The following is a 17742-nucleotide window of genomic DNA, read 5'->3' on the forward strand; positions in this document are numbered from 1 at the left end:
CCCCCCCCCTCTGGTCTCATCTAGTCTAGGCTAGCCTCACTCCCCTATAGTCAAGATGACCTTAAACTTCTGATTCTCTTACCCGCACTTCCTCCTTACTACTAGGACTGCAGGCTTGGACCATGATGCCCATCTCACTTATGCTGAACCCAGTACATGCTCAGCATGCACTGTTATCTTCTGATCTACAATGCCACCCCCTAGGCTCATTTCTTCCTTCTTTCTATCACCCTCCTTCAGTAGACCCTACTAAACATTCAGAGACAGAGGTAGAAATAACTGTTGGTCTTCTGGCTTCCTCCCACAGGGAACTTTCTGGAAGTATTTGTAAGCTGCGCATCATGTGGGTATTCATGCTTTCCCCCTTATAGGCACACTTTTGTCATATTCTTCCGTGTGATGATGGCTGAACTCGAGAAGACAGTGAAGGGTCTTCAGGCTGGCACAGCAGCAGATTCGCAGCAGGTGGCTCAGGGATCCCCTCAAAAAGAAGTGCACTTTGATTACATGGGCATTGATTCCTTTATCTCGTGGGTAGAGTTTCTCCTAAGCTATTTTCTTTCAGTTGCCAAGACCTAGGAGTTCTTTCACAAAGCTCTGGTTTGATTACTTTTCCCTGTAGTTGGAGATGAGAACTGAGCTCTTTCCCCTTGTTTCTGCCTAGTTTGCCACTACCTGGCTTGAAGAACACCAAGCTTATTTGAGAATGCTATGGGCCTTGGCAGCCTCCCAGTCAGAGCTGAGGTAGACATGGGCTACCCAGAGTCAGGAGCCACAAAGCTGTGGTGGCAGCAGAGGCTTGTGCCTATGTGCAAGTAACTGTGTACCAATGTGTGAGCTCTGGTGTTACCATGGTGTGTGAACCTGCTGAGGAGTACACTGGTTGCCACATCTCCTCAGAAGGGACAATGGACAAACTGTGGTAGTGGGAGGGCAGCTTCTGTTTCCATTGGGCTGTGGCTCAGAGGCCTATGTTTGGCTGTCCCCAGGTTCACGAAGAGAAGCTCCTCTATTGGAACATGGCTGTCCGAGACTTCAGCATCCTTATCAATCTGATGAAAGTATGGGGACCCTGACCTGCTCACTAGCTAACCTAGACACTAGGCTTCTGGTTTCCAGAATGCACCTGCCTGCTGTTCTCCTCACCTTCCCAGGGCCCTGTTTCCTCCCTTCCGTGACCCCTGTTCATTTTGGGTAATCCCTTCTGGCTACTGTAGGTTTTTTCCCCGTTTTTTGCCTCCCACCTGCACTGCAAAGTTTACTCCCTGACACTGTCCCATTTTATCCCCCCATCTTACCTTGGATCCTCTGATCTGAGCACTTCCACCCCCATTGCCTTCACTGTCCCCCAAGTTCTATATTCTCTGCTGCTGGGTTATACTTAAGCTGCTTTCAGTGAGCTGCCACTCCTCTCCTCTCCATCTCACAGGCTCTCCTAAGGTTTCACACCAGAGTGGCAGTCCTCTAACAATGCTGTCTTCTCTGTATCCCTAGCTTGAATCAATTTCTTACTCCCCTTGGCTCCTTTCTCGCTTGTCTTGGACTTGGGTTACAAGTTTCCTTCTTCTGTAATTAATTTTCTGCTGCACTGTCAGTGTACCTTCTTCATATTACAGTTGTCTGTGTCACTCACAGCCGTGCTGTGTGCAGTGGGACGGAGGCTGGGAACTCAAAGGAGCCAACCTCAGGTTTGGTTTCTTATCTTTCTCCTGACCAGGTATTTGACAGTTATCCTGTTCTGCATGTGTGTTTAAAGGTAAGAGATTTTCTAGGCTTTGTTTGATGTGTTTTCTTCCTGTGGGTCATTTCCGAGGGGCCTCAGCTAAATGGAATTGCTTTTTACCACGTTTATGTGCCAGAGGCTATGCTAATAGATAAGGAAGACAGTGGCTAGCATTTTCTACAGTAAAGGAGGCAGTTTTCTCATGTGTTGTAGAATTTTTGGTCAGACTAGGTTGAATGCTACAGAGCAGCTGAGTTTAAGAACAGGGTGCTCATGGCTATGTAAGATTCGGAGAGCCGAGTCTTACCTCCAGGATGTTGTCCCACTCACAAAGACATAGAGACGGAGATCGCTGCAATCAGCAAGAGATTTTTAATAATCCAGAATCCTGGGGTCGTCTGGCATTCAGGCAAAGGTGACCCCGAGGAACAAAAGCACACACTTTTTAATACCCTTCCAGAGCATAGGTTTGCAGCATGAGTTGGTTATCTCTCATTGGTGGAGCTCATTGTTCTTTGTTTCCATTGACCTTTGTACCCCAGGTGAGGAGGAGATACCTGTTGGGATTGAGGGGATATCCACCCCCTACTGGGGACGTTTCCTGGAACTGGGCATTACTTCCCACAATTAGGGCACCTCCTGGGGATGGATGTTTGGTTTTTTTGTTGTTGTTGTTTTTGTTTTTTGTTTTCTGGGGATTTTTTTCGGTCCCCCCCCACACACACACACACAGACAGGGTTTCTCTGTGTAGCCTTGGCTGTCCTGGAACTCACTCTGTAGACCAGGCTGGCCTCGAACTCGGAAATCCGCCTGCCTCTGCCTAGGATGTTTGTTCAGTAAACTCTTCTGAAGCTCTCTGTCTTTAGGCTTGATGGACATTCCTGGCTCCTCGGTATTTTTATGAGGTATCTGTTTGCTCAATTCTTACAGCTACCTTTAATACTAGCACTTTGGAGTCAGAAACAAGTAGATTTGTGCGCTTGAGGCCAGCCTGATCTACACAGGTCAGCTAGGGCTGCTAGGGTAGACCCTATCTCAAACAAAGGAGAAAGAGCAGCACTCACCCTTGCACACCTCAGCAGTATTTCCAGGCAGCAGAGAACAAGTGGATGGTTTCCCTTTTTACAAGGGCCAGGGCTGGGAATGTTGCTCCGATGTAGAGAACTGCTTAGTGTCTGCAAGACCCCAGGTTCAGTCCTTTGTACCACAAGACAAATGAAAAAGTCCTTGGCGTGGTCTATGAATGTCAGATTGATATTCTGACAATTGCATAATCCTTCCCTTCTCCTATGGGGATTTCCCTGTCTGGCCCTGGATTTGATGGTAAGCCTAAAGAGTTACGGGGAGAATGCTTCTTCCGTCCTCCTGGTGTCTCCCTCCAGTGCGTGGCACCGTTCTTGGTCGCTTAGGAGATGAGTGGATTGGAGGAGTAATTTGATTGGAGATGCCCATGTGTTCCGTTGGTCCTCTCAAAATTTCTCCCTTTGAGACTGAGTCATGCTCAGAGGCTTCAGTGCAGCTGTTGCTCTGTATTCTCTAAGCTGAACAAGGGCTCTGGCCATGGTCTGTCTGGTTCATTCTGGAGCTTATTTATGTATGTAACAGATCTGTTTGCTTTTCAACTTTAGTTACATCCTCCAAATTAACTTTCCAGACCACTCCCAATTTATTTGAATGTACACAAGTGCTGATATAAAAGCTAGGCAGCCTATGCTGCTTCTTCTGAGAGCTTTTCAGTAAAGGTCCTCAGCTGCAGCTCAGTACCACTGTCTCTCCCTTCAGTATGGCCGTCGCTTTGTGGAGGCTTTTTTGAAGCAATGTATGCCGCTCCTCGACTTCAGCTTTAGAAAGCATCGGGTAAGAGCTGAGAACAGAGCCATTGCCCTGGGCATCGGTGGGTATTTCTGAGCGGGGGCTGGAGCTTCAGGGTCCTGTTGCCTATTCTCTGAGCACCAGTTCTAAGCAACAGCATGCCAGCTATAGCCAGAAGTGCCCAGGTAAGCTGAGCCTCTCACATCACTCTGCTCAGACCTGCTCCCCTTCTCCCCAGTCTCTGGGCTTGCTCCCTTTAGTCTGCACCTCATTGTGCTGTTGCACACTTGGCTTTTCTGCAGCGGTGTCTCTGCAAACACTTTAGAAACCACTGGGCTGTAAATCATGCTTGATATGCCTTTAGAACCAAGAACCAAGTGCTACTTGGAACTGGCATGGTGAGAGTAAGAAGGGTTTTGGGTGTAAATTTATTTTATGCCATATATGTTTGTGTTTAACATGATTTGATCACACATACCCCCATTTCCTTCTTATCCTTTTTCCCTCCCCACTGGTCCTCCTCTGAAACAGAATTTCTTACACATGTATAGAAAGGTGCGCTTTACAAAACACTGGCAGTATTTAGTGATGAAAGAAAGAAGGGGTAGTATCTTATCCTAACCTATAGATGTGAAACTTGAGACGTGGCTCCCTACTTAAAGTCTGAGACCAGCCTGGTAGAGAGCAAGTTCCCAGGCAGCCAGGGCTACACCGAGGAACCTATCTAGCTCTTACTAGTTGACAGATTAATAGAGCCTAGGGACAGAACTGAGAAGCTACAGTGCTCCTATCTGAGAGCCAGGCTTAGATAAGTGTAATACAGGCTGGGAGCTACAGAGTTTACCCTCCCTGGAGCCCTGGTTTCAAGAACAGCTTACATCTGAAATAACAGTACGTTACACCAGGACATTTTTAAATTCTGTTATTTTTAGGAAGATGTTCTGAGCTTGCTTCAAACCCTTCAGTTGAACACGAGGCTACTTCATCACCTTTGTGGACACTCCAAGGTAAGAGAGGAGCAGGTCTGGCTATAAAGCATAACCGGCCGTGGCCTGAAGCTCTTTATGCTTAGTCTCCCTGTGAGATTATAGGCCCACCACACCCAGCTTTCACCCCCGTTAAGAAGGCACTTTAAATTTTAGAGGAAGCAAATCCTCTGTTGCTGAATGAGACTGGCAGGTATCAGAAGGGAAAGCTTTGCATTTGCACTCAAACTTTATAGCTGTCTCCTCTTGAAATGCTTCCGAGGATACACGTTGTACCTGTCCTAGCACCACAGGCTGGCTGGCCTAGGCTACATAGCAAGACTCTGTTTCAGGACAAACCAGAGTCCATTTCTTGGGGAGGGGAAAGAGTAAAGAGAGTACAGATCACTCCTAGATGAGTTACTGTCACAGTGTCCTAGAGAACCCAAGGTAGGAACTAATGCTATGCAGGAACCTGGATGCAACAGCTGACGCAGAGGCCATGGAGGAGTACTGCTTACTGGCTTACTCCTTATGGCTTGCTCAGCCTCCTTTTTTGTAGAACCCAAAACTACCAGCTCAGAAGTGGCCCCATCAGCCATGGGCTGGAACCTCCCACATCAGTTAATTAAGAAAATGCCCTAAAGGCTCACCTACAGCTCAGTCTTGTAGAGGCATTTTCTCAATTAAGGTCCTCCTCTCAGATGACCCTAGCTGTGTCAAGTTAATGTAAAACTAGCCAGCACACACAGACAGAGGACCGTCCGTGTGTGCTGGCTAGGAATGCATCTAGGCTTCAGGTACCTGCTGCAGCCTAGACGTATTTTTAGCCAGCTGCCTGAGAGCTTGTCAGCCTCAGGACATGGTTGCCTTTTTTGGGAATATCTGAGTATTTATTAAAAGACTTCCCTAAGCCAGGCATCATGGCACTTGGGAGGCAGAAGCAGGTGGGTCTAGGTGAGTAGATTAAAGCCAGCCTGGTGTACAGAGAGTTCCAGGATAGTCAGAGATGCACAGTGAGACCCTGGCTCAGGTGGCCTAGGGAAAGCATGACGACAACAAAACAACAACAACAACAACAACCCTCCAATTGAAGCTCTTGAACGTTTGTCTGAAAGAACCTAGAAACTGTGGCTTGTGGTCCCAGGGAAACCGCATGATTCTTTGAACCGTTTTTTTGTTTTGTTTTGTTTTGTTTGCCACTCATTTCTTCCCTGGTTCTATGTTTAGAAAAAGCTGAGCTGGAATTTCTGGGGCTTAAAGCTGCAAGACCTGCTGGGCAGTGGTGGCACACGCCTTTAATCCCAGCATTTGGGGGGCAGAGGCAGGGGGATTTCTGAGTTCAAGGCCAGCCTCTACAGAGTGAGTTCCAGAACAGCCAGGGATATACAGAGAAACCCTGTCTCGAAAAACCAAACAAACAAACAAAAAAAGAAAAAGAAAAAAAGATAACAAGACCTAATTTTTTGTTTCTGCTGATCATTAGTCAACAGAGCTTATAAGAGGAGCCTAGAGGTATTGATGGTATGTCTTCTAGTCTTAAGGGTTTTTTTTTTTAAAGATTTATTTATTTATTTTATGTGTATGAGTACACTGTAGCTGTACAGATGACCGTGAGCCATCTTGTGGCTGCTGGCAATTGAGCTCCACCCCGCTCGCTCACTCCAGGGTAATTCACTGTAGCTGTCTTCAGATGCACAAGAGAGCATCTGATCTCATTATGGGTGATTGTGAGCCACCATGTGGTTGCTGGGATCTGAACTCAGGACCTTCAGAAGAGCAGTCAGTGCTCTTACCTGCTGAGCCATCTCGCCAGCCCTAGTCTTAAGTTTTTAATCTAACATTCTCTTTGGCGCACTCATCAAACTGTTACTTTTTGGTTGAATGTGTCTCTGGGCCATATCGACCAGTCATGTTGTCTTTCTGTTCAGTTATGAGAAATTCAAACATTTCTGTACAAGAAATATGGTACATGATGATAACTCTGGATGATTTATTTCTCTTCAGATTCATCAGGACACAAGACTCACCAAGCATGTGCCTCTACTCAAAAAGTCACTGGAGCTGTTAGTTTGCAGAGTCAAAGCCATGCTCGTCCTCAACAACTGTAGAGAGGCTTTCTGGCTGGGTACTCTCAAAAACCGAGACTTACAAGTAAGCCTGAAATTTAGACAGTTATGCACTCCCAGTCCTGTTTTTCTGTAAGAGCGTCAGAAGAAATATGAGAGGCTTCCCAAGCCCTGTTCTAATAACAGCTCAGCCTAGTGGCACAGGCTTATAATCCCAACTACCTGTGAGGCTGATGCAGGAAGATCACAAGTTGAAGGCTTGCCCAGCTACAGTGTGAGTTCTAGATCAGCCTGGGCAGTTTAGCAAAGCTGTCACAAAATTGAGAGTAAATAGAGGAAGCTAGAGATACAGTTCAGGGGTAGAGTACTTGTGTAAGGAACTAGGGGCAGTCCCCATTAATGGGGAAAAAGCACTACTATTATCACATCTATGGTTGTTTAAGGCTATAAGGCTGGAGAGAGCATGTAACATAAGAGCACTGGCTACTCTTTCAGAGGACTTAGGTTCCATTCCCAGCACTTACATGGTAGCTTACAAATGTAACCCCAATTCAGGGGATCCAAACTCCTCTATAGGCCTCCATGGGCCTGCATGCATATGGTACACAGACACACATGCAGGCAGAGTGCTAATAGACATAAAATAAAATAAAGGTAAAAACATTTTCAAAATATCATTTAACTGGACAGTGGTGACACAGGCCTTTAATCCCAGCACATGGGAGGCAGAGGCAGCCTGGTCTACAGAGTGAATTCTAGGACAGCCAGGACTACACAGTGAGGCCCTGTCTCCAAAAACCAAAACCAAGGAGGCAAGTCAGCATAGCCCTTTCTCTGTGCCAGGGGACACTTGTGAGCCCCACAGAGAGCAGAATTATAACATTTTCTTATATGGACAATTTCTCTTAAAATTTTCTCGTAAAGCAGTCTATCCTATTCTAACAAGTGGGCAAGCTCCTGGACCTGTGTGTCTGAGACGCTGGTGTGGGATTTCAATACCACTCACTTCTAAGGTCCAAGTCCTCCTCGCTCATACGAGCTAAGGGTTGTTTTTAACTTTTAAAAGTGTGTATATATGTGTACGTCTATGAGTGTATGTACACCACATATACGCAGGATCTAAAGCAGGCCAAAAGAAAGTGTTGAGTTCCTTGGAATTGGAGTTTTAAGCAGTTGTAAGCTACCACTAAACCTGGCTCCCATGTAAAAACAGTAAACACTCAGCTGCCGAGCCATCTCTCCAGCCCCTCTAGCTCAGGTGTATATTGGTATGTATGAAAAAAGTGGTTTTCTTTCTTCAAATCAAATTTATGAAGTCGATTCTGTTGTTTTCTTGGAGAAAACTAAAGCTCAGGATATTAACTTTCACAGACCATTTAGCAGTGAGTTAGTGGAGTCAGGGTTTGAGTCTAGACAACTCCTCAGACTCTGGCTATTTGTGGTTGGTGTGTGGTACTTGAGGCATTGAGAAATATATTTTTGGCAATAGGAATATATTTTTGCTACGTAACCCACATTAACCACAAACTTCGATTCTCTTCTAAGTTCTGACTTAGCCTTTGGGACAATTTAGATCCATATTTGGCATTAACAGAGTCACTAATACAACAACTAGTATAAAATCTAGTGTAACACTAGAATACAAAAATGGACATAGAATTATGTCTCATTTCCATGAGCATCTCAGAAACCTGGAGCTGAATGGTGCTTCCCTGAATGATAGATCAGAGTTTGAATGGCTAGAATATTTCTTCTCTAACACCTAGAAGCCGGCCTCCCTGAACCGTAAAGGTGCTATTACAGCTATCTGTTCTGCTTCTTCTATGTTTAGGGTGAAGAGATTGTTTCCCAGCATTCCTCTTCCCCAGAGAGCACTGCAGAGGACAGTGAAGATGGCATGACATCCCGCGTCTCCGGGAACAGAGCACCAGAGGTAGCTGCACAGGCTGATCTGGCACTGGTGGACCATTTATTAAGTATTCTTTGTTAGCAGAAAGTACAGGATTTTTCTCTATGTATCCGTTGTTAAATAATTCTGTGCCCATCTCCATTCCCTACAAAAAAAAAAAAAGCTTTTATGAATGCTTTGGGATCCGTAAAATTCAATTACATCCTCTCAAGGTATGTTGAAAATTTGCAACCTCAGGGCAATTTTAACTCAGTAGTAGAGCGTGTGCTTAGAATTTGCACATTTGTGCATTCAGTCTTCTGTACCAAAAACAAAATGGAGGGTTTTTTTTCTTCTGTTATATAGCACCCTGTTTTCCGTGATCTTGTATAGAAAAGTGTTCTAGAATGGAGGCGTGACAAGCATTTTCATTGTTAAAAATTAATTAAACCATTTTAACTTTTGTTTGTTTGGCAGTCCTGGCTGGCCTGAACTATGTAGATCAGAGTAGCTTTAAAATCACAGAGATCTGCCTGCCTGTGCCTCCCAACTGATGAGATTAAAGACATGAACTACTATGCCAGGGCATTTCAGGGGTGCGTGTCTGTCTGTCTGTCTGTCTGTCTGTCTGTGTGTCTGTGTGTGTGCACACGCGCGTCTTTTTGAATGATTATGAGTATTTTTTGTACATGTTTTTCTATGCACCGTGTGCATGCAGCACCTATGGGAGCCAGAAGAGGGTTGTTGTACCCCCAGGACTGGAATTAGAGTTTCGAGCCACCATGTGGGTTTAGGGTGTTGAACCTACATCCTCTGGAAGAACAGCCAGCTCTTAATGACACTGACCCATCTCTCCAGCCTAAAGTCAAGCTGCCAAAACAGAGAAATAAAATAATATAAATTCATATTTTTTCCTAAATGCTATTGCAGATTTAAAGTAAGCTAAAGAAAATGTGTGCATTTGGTTTTGCATTAGTTTTGCATACTGGGCAGTTTAGCTAGCAGCTGTGCACAGAAAGACTGTCCATTATGAAGTCTGAATCTAAGGCTCTATCTGAGTCCTATTATGGACCTCTTCCGCTTACTCTCATAGGGATCTGAAGTACTTAGTATGCTGTGCTTCCACTACATAATCACATAGTAGAGGAGCAAATCAGCTTCATGCTGGACTCCCGTTGGTATATGCCAGGACTTGTAGTAACTTTTGCTTCATACACATAACACTTATACATATTGCCTCTTTATTCCTTTACATATGCAGAATCTTGCTATGTGGCCAAGGCTGGCCTTGAACTCACAGTCCTCCAGAGTTTTACCATATGAAGGCTTGCTCTATATATTGAATTGATAATGTGACTTTGTTTCTGTGTTTTATGCCTAAAGAACTGCTAGAGAGCTTTGGTTTATTTAGAGATCATGCAGATTTGCTTCAGTTGTAAATAGTTCATTAATAAAATGACTTTTGGGGATGAATGTGGTGGCTTATACCTTTAATCACAGCACTAAGGAAGCAGAGGCAGATGGATCTTGGTGGGTTCAAGGTCAACCTGGCCTACATAGCTAGTTTTGAGTTAGATAGGTTTACACAGTGAGACCCTATCTCAACAAATAAAAACCTTTCTCCATGGCTTTGGGTTATAATTCATGTCAAGAATTATGGAGTATGGGGGAACTAAGTATGTATGATGGCTCATGCCTATAGTCCCAGCACTTGGGAGGCAGAGGCAGGTGGATCTCCTGAGTATGAGGCCAGTCAAGAGCCACATAATGAGATCCCATCTCAAAAAATCAGATTTTAAAGGGGGCCAAGGGTGTGAGAATGTGCCTGTAATCCCAGCCCAGGGGGTGCTGGAAAGTGGAGATAGAGGAAGCTCACACACTCAAGGTCTTCCTGGCAATACAAGTGTGAGAGGTCTTGAGCTAGCTGAGATCTTGTCTCAACAAAAAGCAAGCAGGAGGGGAGTGTCTGCTTCAGCTTCCAACATTGTTAGCTCTTCATGGCTTGGAAGAGCAAAGATGGTGTGGTGTACATCGTGAGAGCAGTGCTGCGAGAACTGGCCTAAAGTGCTTTTTTCTTCTTTTCCCTTAGGATGGGGAGGATGAAGCAAGTGATGGACAGAAGGACCAGGACAGTGATGAAAGTGACGACAGCTCCAGTTAGAGCCGAGTGACATGGCCACCCTGCTCACCTCTGGCGGACTCTCACTCATTTTCTCTTTGGGGTTTGAAGTCTGGTGGCATCTGCCTTTCTAACCAGAAGCATCCTGTTTGTCCATCAAGAAAGGGTGTTAATTTCCCGGTGGACTGACTTCACAGGTTGTCTAACCTCCAGGCCCCTGGTCAGGAGTCCAGTGAAGCATCCGTCGGTGGTTTGGATGAACATGGCTGAGCTGCAGTGTAGATGCTATAGCTGAGCCTTGGCGTTTTGAAACTAAAATTTAGGCCTATGGTAGCTTTGTAAATAAGTCCGTTTCTGAGTCTTATCTCAACTACCTTTTTCCTCACTTTAGATGTGTCTCATTATCCAAGGATTAGGTGAGATTGAGTTGGGGTTTGTGCAGTCGTACTGGTGCCCTAAAAGTGTGTTCCATCATCTTCCTGGACTCGACCTTCTTATCAATGATCAATGTTTGGTTTGGTTTGGTTTGGTTTGTGTCAGCATCTCTTTACATAGCCCTGGCTATTGTGGTATTAGATACATTAACCAGGAGGGGTTTGAACATTATTTTTGAATTTTTAAACATTTTTCAATATATGTGTATGGGCATGTATGTGCCATTGTGCATATGTGGAGGTCAGAGGACAACTTATGGGAGTGAGCCCTCTTCTTCCACCATGTGGGTTCCAGGGTTCAAATTCCCAACCTTTACATGCTTAGCCACCTTACCAGCTCCCTTTTAAAATTTTTGGTTATTAGTATAAAAGGAAGGAAGACATCATCAAACATGTGCTTGCTTTGGATGTATATATAGTATTTATTTCCACATTATTCTCAATTATGCCTGGAATCTATTTGTAAGAATCATACACAATAATTGTAGTTTATTAGAAATAGAACATCAGGAGCTAAAATAGGGGATTCTTCTGTCTTCTGCCAGGAAGCCCAGTCTCAGAGCTGCTGCCAGGCCCTTCCTCACTATGCCATTAAGATTATTTAATGTTTGCTAATATTTTCACTCATACCAGTATTAAAGTTGTTTTGTTGGGCTGTTGGGTTTTTTTCTTGTTCACATTGGTTTGAGGAGGGAATGCTGTTTTTAAATTAGTCCTTAACCCATGTACAGATTTTTGACCCCTTCATCCTCTGCTACCCAGAGATCCATACCTGTCTTTTCTTGGCATCCCTTTCTTCACCAGCTCATCATTGTCTTTGGCATTTAAGCTGTGCTCACACTAGGCTGACTTATATGATAAGGTAATCATTACCACATGTGGACATCAGAGTTAGGTTTACTTTTAAATGGCCATTCAGCTTTAGAGTGGAAATGCTCTTTCTTGCTCAGTATCATGGTCCTAGTTCTGAAGAGAAGGGAGAAGGGGATCTCCTGAACTGTCACAGCTTGACCCAAAGGCAAAATATCTGGCATGATGTCAGTTTGATTTATGTGGATAGGTCTGTGCAAGCTTTGGGTACATACCAGAGAGCTGGTGTGGCTGGCACACAGGGTCCAATGGGGACCCTTCACTTGGAGTGCTGCAAGGCAAAGGTGCACTTCTTGTAAGTAGCATACAGCAAGAGAATTGAGCGAAGCATCTGTTTGCACATAGTCACTGTCATTTGGATCTGAGGCTCCTTCAGTCCTGTAGGCCACTGGTGCTCCCTGCTGATTATTTTGCAGAAGGCTGACTTGTCGGAAACTCTGAAGGTTCCAGTCCACTTGGGTGGCTGGGCTGTGATGACCCTACCAAAAACAGAATCCACTCCACTGAGGCGGACTGGCTTGGGTCTCCTCACCACTCCCTTCTTGTTACTCACGGCTCGGAGCTCTGATGTGTGACAGGGTAACTTGGGGCTCTCTCCAGGTTCCACAAGTGGGCTGTCTAGGACAAGTGTGACTTCTTGAAGGCACAACTGCACTTCAAGGTCAGAGGGGGTGTGGGGGAAGCAAGGCGAGGCCCTAAAAGGGTGTTTGGAGGAGGGGGTAGGTGTAGTGTGCCGCAGCCATTGGAAGCTCTCATCCAGTGGGGTCCATGGTGACCAGAGCTGGTAGCCTGCCATTGACAGTCCTAAAGGAAAGGAATCAGACATGGAATCTCCCTGCTGTGCAAATTCACAGCTGTCTCATTACTGACAAGCTTAGTGGTTCCTGCACAACAGATGCCAGTACCTGATGGGTCAGGAGGTCTGGAAAGGGCAAGACACTGAAACTTCATTAAACTTTGCCAAGCCCCTGTAAGAAAGTTATCCCATTCTACAGATGATACCAATTTGTCTCAATGGAGTATCTTAATCAATGTTATGGGGTGTTGGCTGGGGGGCAAAAGTGACTGGACTTCATGATGAGACCTTATTTGAGGAGAAGAAAACCACCCATGTCTTACAAGTATTTGTAACATGTACTTTGTCAGAGCTCTCAAAGTATAATGCTTGAACTAGCAGTTTTAACATCATTAAGGATTTGATAAATATGCAAGCTCCTGGGGCCCCATCTCAGACCTACTGCCTTAGAAACGGGGTGGGGTCCAGAAGTTTGCATACATGCAAATCCCCCAAAGGTTCTGCCGCACGGTACAGTGTGCAGACTACTTACAGTGTGACTTTTAAGAAACCTCCAGTCTCTACCCATGAAGACATCCACCATAAAACAGTCCCTGGATTGGTGATTTATGCCTACTATATTCTTAACACCTGGAAGGTAGAGGTAGAGGGTCATTACAAGCTGGAGGCAAGACTGTTTTACACAGTGAGCTCCAAACCTGCCAGGACTGAATACATAGTGAGACCCAGCACCCCCCACCCCACCCCCAGAATGTACTGGAGAGCTGGCCGGACAGTTAAGAATACTTGCTCCTAGCCGGGCATGGTGGCGCATGCCTTTAATCCCAGCACTTGGGAGGCAGAGGCAGGTGGATCTCTGAGTTCGAGGCCGGCCTAGTCTACAGAGTAAGTTCCAGGATAGCCAGGGCTACACAGAGAAGCCCTGTCTCAAAAAGCAAAAACAAAACAGAGAATACTTGCTCCTGGGAGCTGGAGAGATGACTCAGCAGTTAAGAGCACTGATTGCTCTTCTAAAGGTCCTGAGTTCAATTCCCAGCAACCAGATGGTGGCTCACAACCACCTATTATAATAGGATCTAATGCCCTTTTCTGGTGTGTCTGAAGACAGCTACAATGTACTCATATAAATAAAATAAATAAATCTTAAAAAAAAAAAAAACTAGAATACTTGCTACTATTTCAGGGAACCTGAATTTGGTTCCCAGCTCCCATGTAGGGCATTTTACATCTGTCTATAACTACAGCTCCAGAGGATCCAATGGGGGAATTTTCTGTCTTCTGCCAATACCTGAGCATATAGATATACACATATAAGTCTTAGGCAGGTGATCTCTGAAATCAAGGATAGCCAGGGATACATAAGGAGATCCTGTCCAAAACAAAACAAAAAACAAAGACTTAACAACAGCAGAAAACCCAACCCCAAAACAAAATTATTACTGGGACAGTCTCTTGTCCCTAAAAGCATTCTGACAGAAGAGAACTCTAGAGTGCTGGGCAGCTTACACAGCCCCTTGGAAGAGATACAATCCATAAGGGAGAGTTTGAAGGCTAGCCTTTAAAATTTGTTCATTGACTCTCCCATGTAAAGGTTTATATGTTTTTATACATAAGATACCTACTGGATAATGCCTTGAATTCTCCTTATGTGCGTGCTGGGAGCATATTTAAACTCAAAATTTATCCAAGTAGAATTTTGATTTTCTGTCATTCTACTTCCAAATTGACAGTGTCTACTGAATTCAGGAGAAGCTAGCCTTTTCTAAGCACCTTCCTCTTATGTGAAGGACCATTACAAGTCCCATTTCTGTATAGGTCGCATGCTCTGACCCATCTTACCTATTCGGCCCCAGCAGGTAGGTTCTTTTTTTCAGCCAAGTCTAAGTCTTTGTCCCCTCGTTAACATCAAGACAGACTGTCCAGTAGTTACTGTCACCAAAAGGCTGCCACCTCCACAGTGAGGCTCAATACACACACACACACATATGTAACATTTCAACATGAAAATGCCCTTTGACAATGATTAGGACTAAGTTAATTCGCTGATTTCCTCTAGTTGATAGCATCTCTCAAGTTTATGCAGTACGTTTGCAAGTTGCTATGTTTCCTATATCTGGGCTGCCTTAGGAAGAGAAACTTACACTCGGAGTACAGCTGTCTATTCCAAACTGCTTTTGAAAGGCATTCAGTGCTAGATATCTTGAATTTAAGAGCAGATATCCAGTGCTGTCATCTCGGGACTTGAGAGGCACAGCCCCTTGGAAGAGATACAATCCATAAGGGAGAGTTTGAAGGCTAGCCTTTAAAATTTGTTCATTGACTCTCCCATGTAAAGGTATATATGTTTTTATACATAAGATACCTACTTGAGAGGCTGAAGCAGAATTGCTATGAGTTCAATAACTGCCTGGGCTGCAAAGGTTATGGCCTTGTCTGGAAAAACAAAAACATACAAACAAAACCTCTAGAGGGGGTCTCTGGCACACCGCCATGGCAGAGTGGATGGAGAGTATTAATGCCTCTAAATATTTTTTAAAATTCATTTATAGACTCATCACCTTAAAAAAGAAACAGCAAAAGCAAACAGAGCTTTGTCCAACCTAAACCAATAGGGATGGGAGGACTTTGGACTCCAGGTCTTTCCACTCCTTCTTTCAAGGTTTAAATAAAAATGGTTCTGCCTAGTCCCCAGCATCACCTGGAGTAGGGATAGGGGGTGATCTAGGGATTCTATACAAGCTGCTGTTCTAGCCCCACACGGGGGAACACTTAGTTCCCCTGTCCAAAAAAGGCATCGTTTTTATTGGCGCCTTCCTTCTAAGGAACCAGGATCCTCGATTTCCCCACCTGGGAAAGGGGACGGCAGCGCCAAAGTGCAGCTGTAGTCCTCATGAACTGTGAAAAGATCCCGAGAGGCTGGAGTGCTTCGAGAACAGGCTTGTCTCCCTGGAAGTCCCTCCCCCTGAGCGGGAGCCACACGGCCCTGGCCAAGGCCGGGGCAGTGTTGGGAGCCCGGGCCCGGACCCACCATCACCATCCGGGCCGGGGGCTCACCTACTAAACTCCACTCCGATTGCAAGCTCCAGGGTAGATGCTGCATCTTTTCTCCACTCGACGCCTAGCAACCGCCTTTGTGACTCAGGCCCCGGGAGGCAGGGGCCGGGCGGGGGAGGGCGTGGGGCGGGGATGTAGCTGGAAACGTGGGTCTAGAAGACCTCTGACTTGAACAGCTCCAGCCACACCTTCAGTTCCTTTCTATCCCTGCATTACACCTGTGTGCATTTGACAGGGGCATAGAGGACAACCCTCCCTCCCCCCACATCAAAGATTGTGGTCAGATTCCAAGACTTGTAGTTAGTGTTAAATTAACCTTTATTTATTATACCCTGGTCACACTGTGCAGTGCTTGAAAAGGTTTTTATTACTGTACTGGAAGGACTCCAATACAAGAAAAGAGAATTATAAATGTTCACCCGTTAAGAAAAGAGAAGAACCCACACGTTCCCTTAACTTTCTGACTGAAAACTTGTCTTCTTTAACTTCAAAAGATCATTTTAAGTTTGTGTTTGCCTGTGTGGGTTTATGTGCAATATATCTGTGTAGGAGACCTTGGGGACCATTAGAAACTACAAGATCAAGTACTCTCAACTGCTAAGCTGTCTCTCCAGCCTCATACTTACTTCTGTCTTATGTTAAACCTCAGGATGCTCTATCTTGTGTCCAATGCTGAGACACATGGTTTACCATGGCAAAAATATGGTGTGAGCAGCGTCTTCATTAGCATGAATGATTGTGGAAGGCAGAAGTTGCCCCTCCCCCAGTAATTTCAGTCTCATAGTATGTAAGTGTCTGAAGGGAGGATTGATGAACTAACGATGGACAGCTTTTCTTTTTTTTATTTTGTATATGTGTACACTGTACACTGTCTCTGTCTTCAGACACACCAAAAGAGGGCATCTAATCCCATTACAGATGGTTGTGAGCCACCAGATGATTGCTGGGAATTGAACTCAGGACCTCTGGAAGAGCAGCCAGTGCTCTTAACCACTGAGCCATCTCTCTAGCCTGTACTGTTCTTTTCTTAAACACAAAATTAGCCCTGGATTTCTTTATTGTAGAACTCTTTGGAGTTCTTTTGTTTTGTTCTTGTTTTTATTTTTCCAGACAGGGTTTCTCTGTGTAGCCCTGGCTATCCTGGAACTCACTCTGTAGACCAGGCTGGCATTGAACTCAGAAATCCACCTTCCTCTGCCTCCCAAGTGCTGGGATTAAAGGCGTGCGCCACCACCACGAGCCTACTGTAGCACTCTTTTTTGTTTGTTTGTTTTTTCGAGACAGGGTTTCTCTGTGCAGCCCTGGCTGTCCTGGAACTCACTCCATAGACCAGGCTGGCCTCAAACTCAGAAATCTGCCTGCCTCTGCCTCCCAAGTGCTGGGATTAAAGGCGTGTGCCACCACTGCCCGGCTTCTCTCTCTCTTTTTTTTTTCCAAGGCAACCCCTATGAAGGCAAACATTTAATTAGAGCTGTTTTACAATTTCAAAGGTTCAGTCCATTATCATCACGGTGGTGGTAAGTATGGTATCCAGCAGGCCAACTTGGTGCAGGAGGAACCAAGAGTTCTCCATCTTGATCTGAAGGCTGCCAGGAGAAAGTGTCTTCTGCAGGCAGCCAGGAGATTCCACACTGGGCAGAGGCAGACTTTGAACACTAGGAAACCTCAAAGCTCATGCCCACAGTGGCACACCCATTACAACAAGGCCACACTTCCCAATAGAGCCACTCCTCATTGGCCAAGCATTAAAAGATTTATGCAGGCCAAACCTGTTCAAACCACCACACATGGATTGACTATACCATTGTTTGGCTTTACTGCAATTATTATAGCAGACATTACCTCAAAGCCCAATTCTTATGGTTAAAGTGTTTATTTCATTGGGCTTTGCTGTGTGTTCCAGCTGGCCTTAGACTCAGGACAGGCCTTCTGCCTTAGTCTCTTGAGTGCTGAAATTACAAGCATGTTCGATAATGACAGTGACCAGTTCCTTTAACAATTTTCTTAATGA

The 17742-nt window shown here is 45.1% G+C and overlaps 2 protein-coding genes across 10 annotated transcripts in view; one reads left to right on the forward strand and one right to left on the reverse strand.

The window, feature by feature from the left end:
- Fancd2 (FA complementation group D2) overlaps positions 1–11664 on the forward strand; it is a 65999-nt gene extending 54335 nt beyond the window's left edge. For both annotated transcript variants that reach the window (XM_031382927.1, XM_031382928.1), the window contains exons 37-44: positions 372–465; positions 990–1061; positions 1718–1756; positions 3507–3581; positions 4469–4543; positions 6509–6655; positions 8402–8503; positions 10548–11664. In XM_031382927.1, the coding sequence (XP_031238787.1) occupies positions 372–465; positions 990–1061; positions 1718–1756; positions 3507–3581; positions 4469–4543; positions 6509–6655; positions 8402–8503; positions 10548–10619 (676 nt within the window). In that variant the 3' untranslated portion in view covers positions 10620–11664. The remainder of the gene's footprint in view (positions 1–371; positions 466–989; positions 1062–1717; positions 1757–3506; positions 3582–4468; positions 4544–6508; positions 6656–8401; positions 8504–10547) is intronic.
- Positions 8517–15805, reverse strand: Fancd2os (FANCD2 opposite strand). Of its 8 annotated transcripts, XM_031382934.1 has the most exons (4): positions 15525–15630; positions 15044–15110; positions 13210–13307; positions 11419–12685 (listed from the first exon to the last, which is right to left on the reverse strand). In XM_031382934.1, exon 4 carries the CDS (start codon positions 12675–12677, stop codon positions 12141–12143), a length of 537 nt encoding a protein of 178 aa, XP_031238794.1. In that variant the 5' UTR covers positions 12678–12685; positions 13210–13307; positions 15044–15110; positions 15525–15630; the 3' UTR covers positions 11419–12140. The 8 variants fall into 8 exon arrangements, with proteins under 8 accessions (XP_031238791.1, XP_031238794.1, XP_031238796.1 ...); XM_031382931.1 differs by lacking the exons at positions 13210–13307; positions 15044–15110 and adding an exon at positions 8517–8624 and having other exon boundaries at positions 12097–12685; positions 15525–15752; XM_031382936.1 differs by lacking the exons at positions 13210–13307; positions 15525–15630 and adding an exon at positions 15732–15775.
- Positions 15806–17742: the final 1937 nt, after the last annotated feature.

The sequence above is a fragment of the Mastomys coucha genome, unplaced genomic scaffold, assembly GCF_008632895.1.
Source record: "Mastomys coucha isolate ucsf_1 unplaced genomic scaffold, UCSF_Mcou_1 pScaffold20, whole genome shotgun sequence".
NCBI lineage: Eukaryota > Metazoa > Chordata > Mammalia > Rodentia > Muridae > Mastomys > Mastomys coucha.

Coding starts and splice junctions, on each gene's coding strand:
- Fancd2os (XM_031382931.1), bottom strand. CDS start 15,714: ATGGTGATGGTGGGTCCGGGCCCGGGCTCCCAACACTGCCCCGGCCTT. Junction 12,686..15,524: donor GCTGCCGTCCCCTTTCCCAG/GTGGGGAAATCG, acceptor CCTTTCCTTTAG/GACTGTCAATGGCAGGCTAC.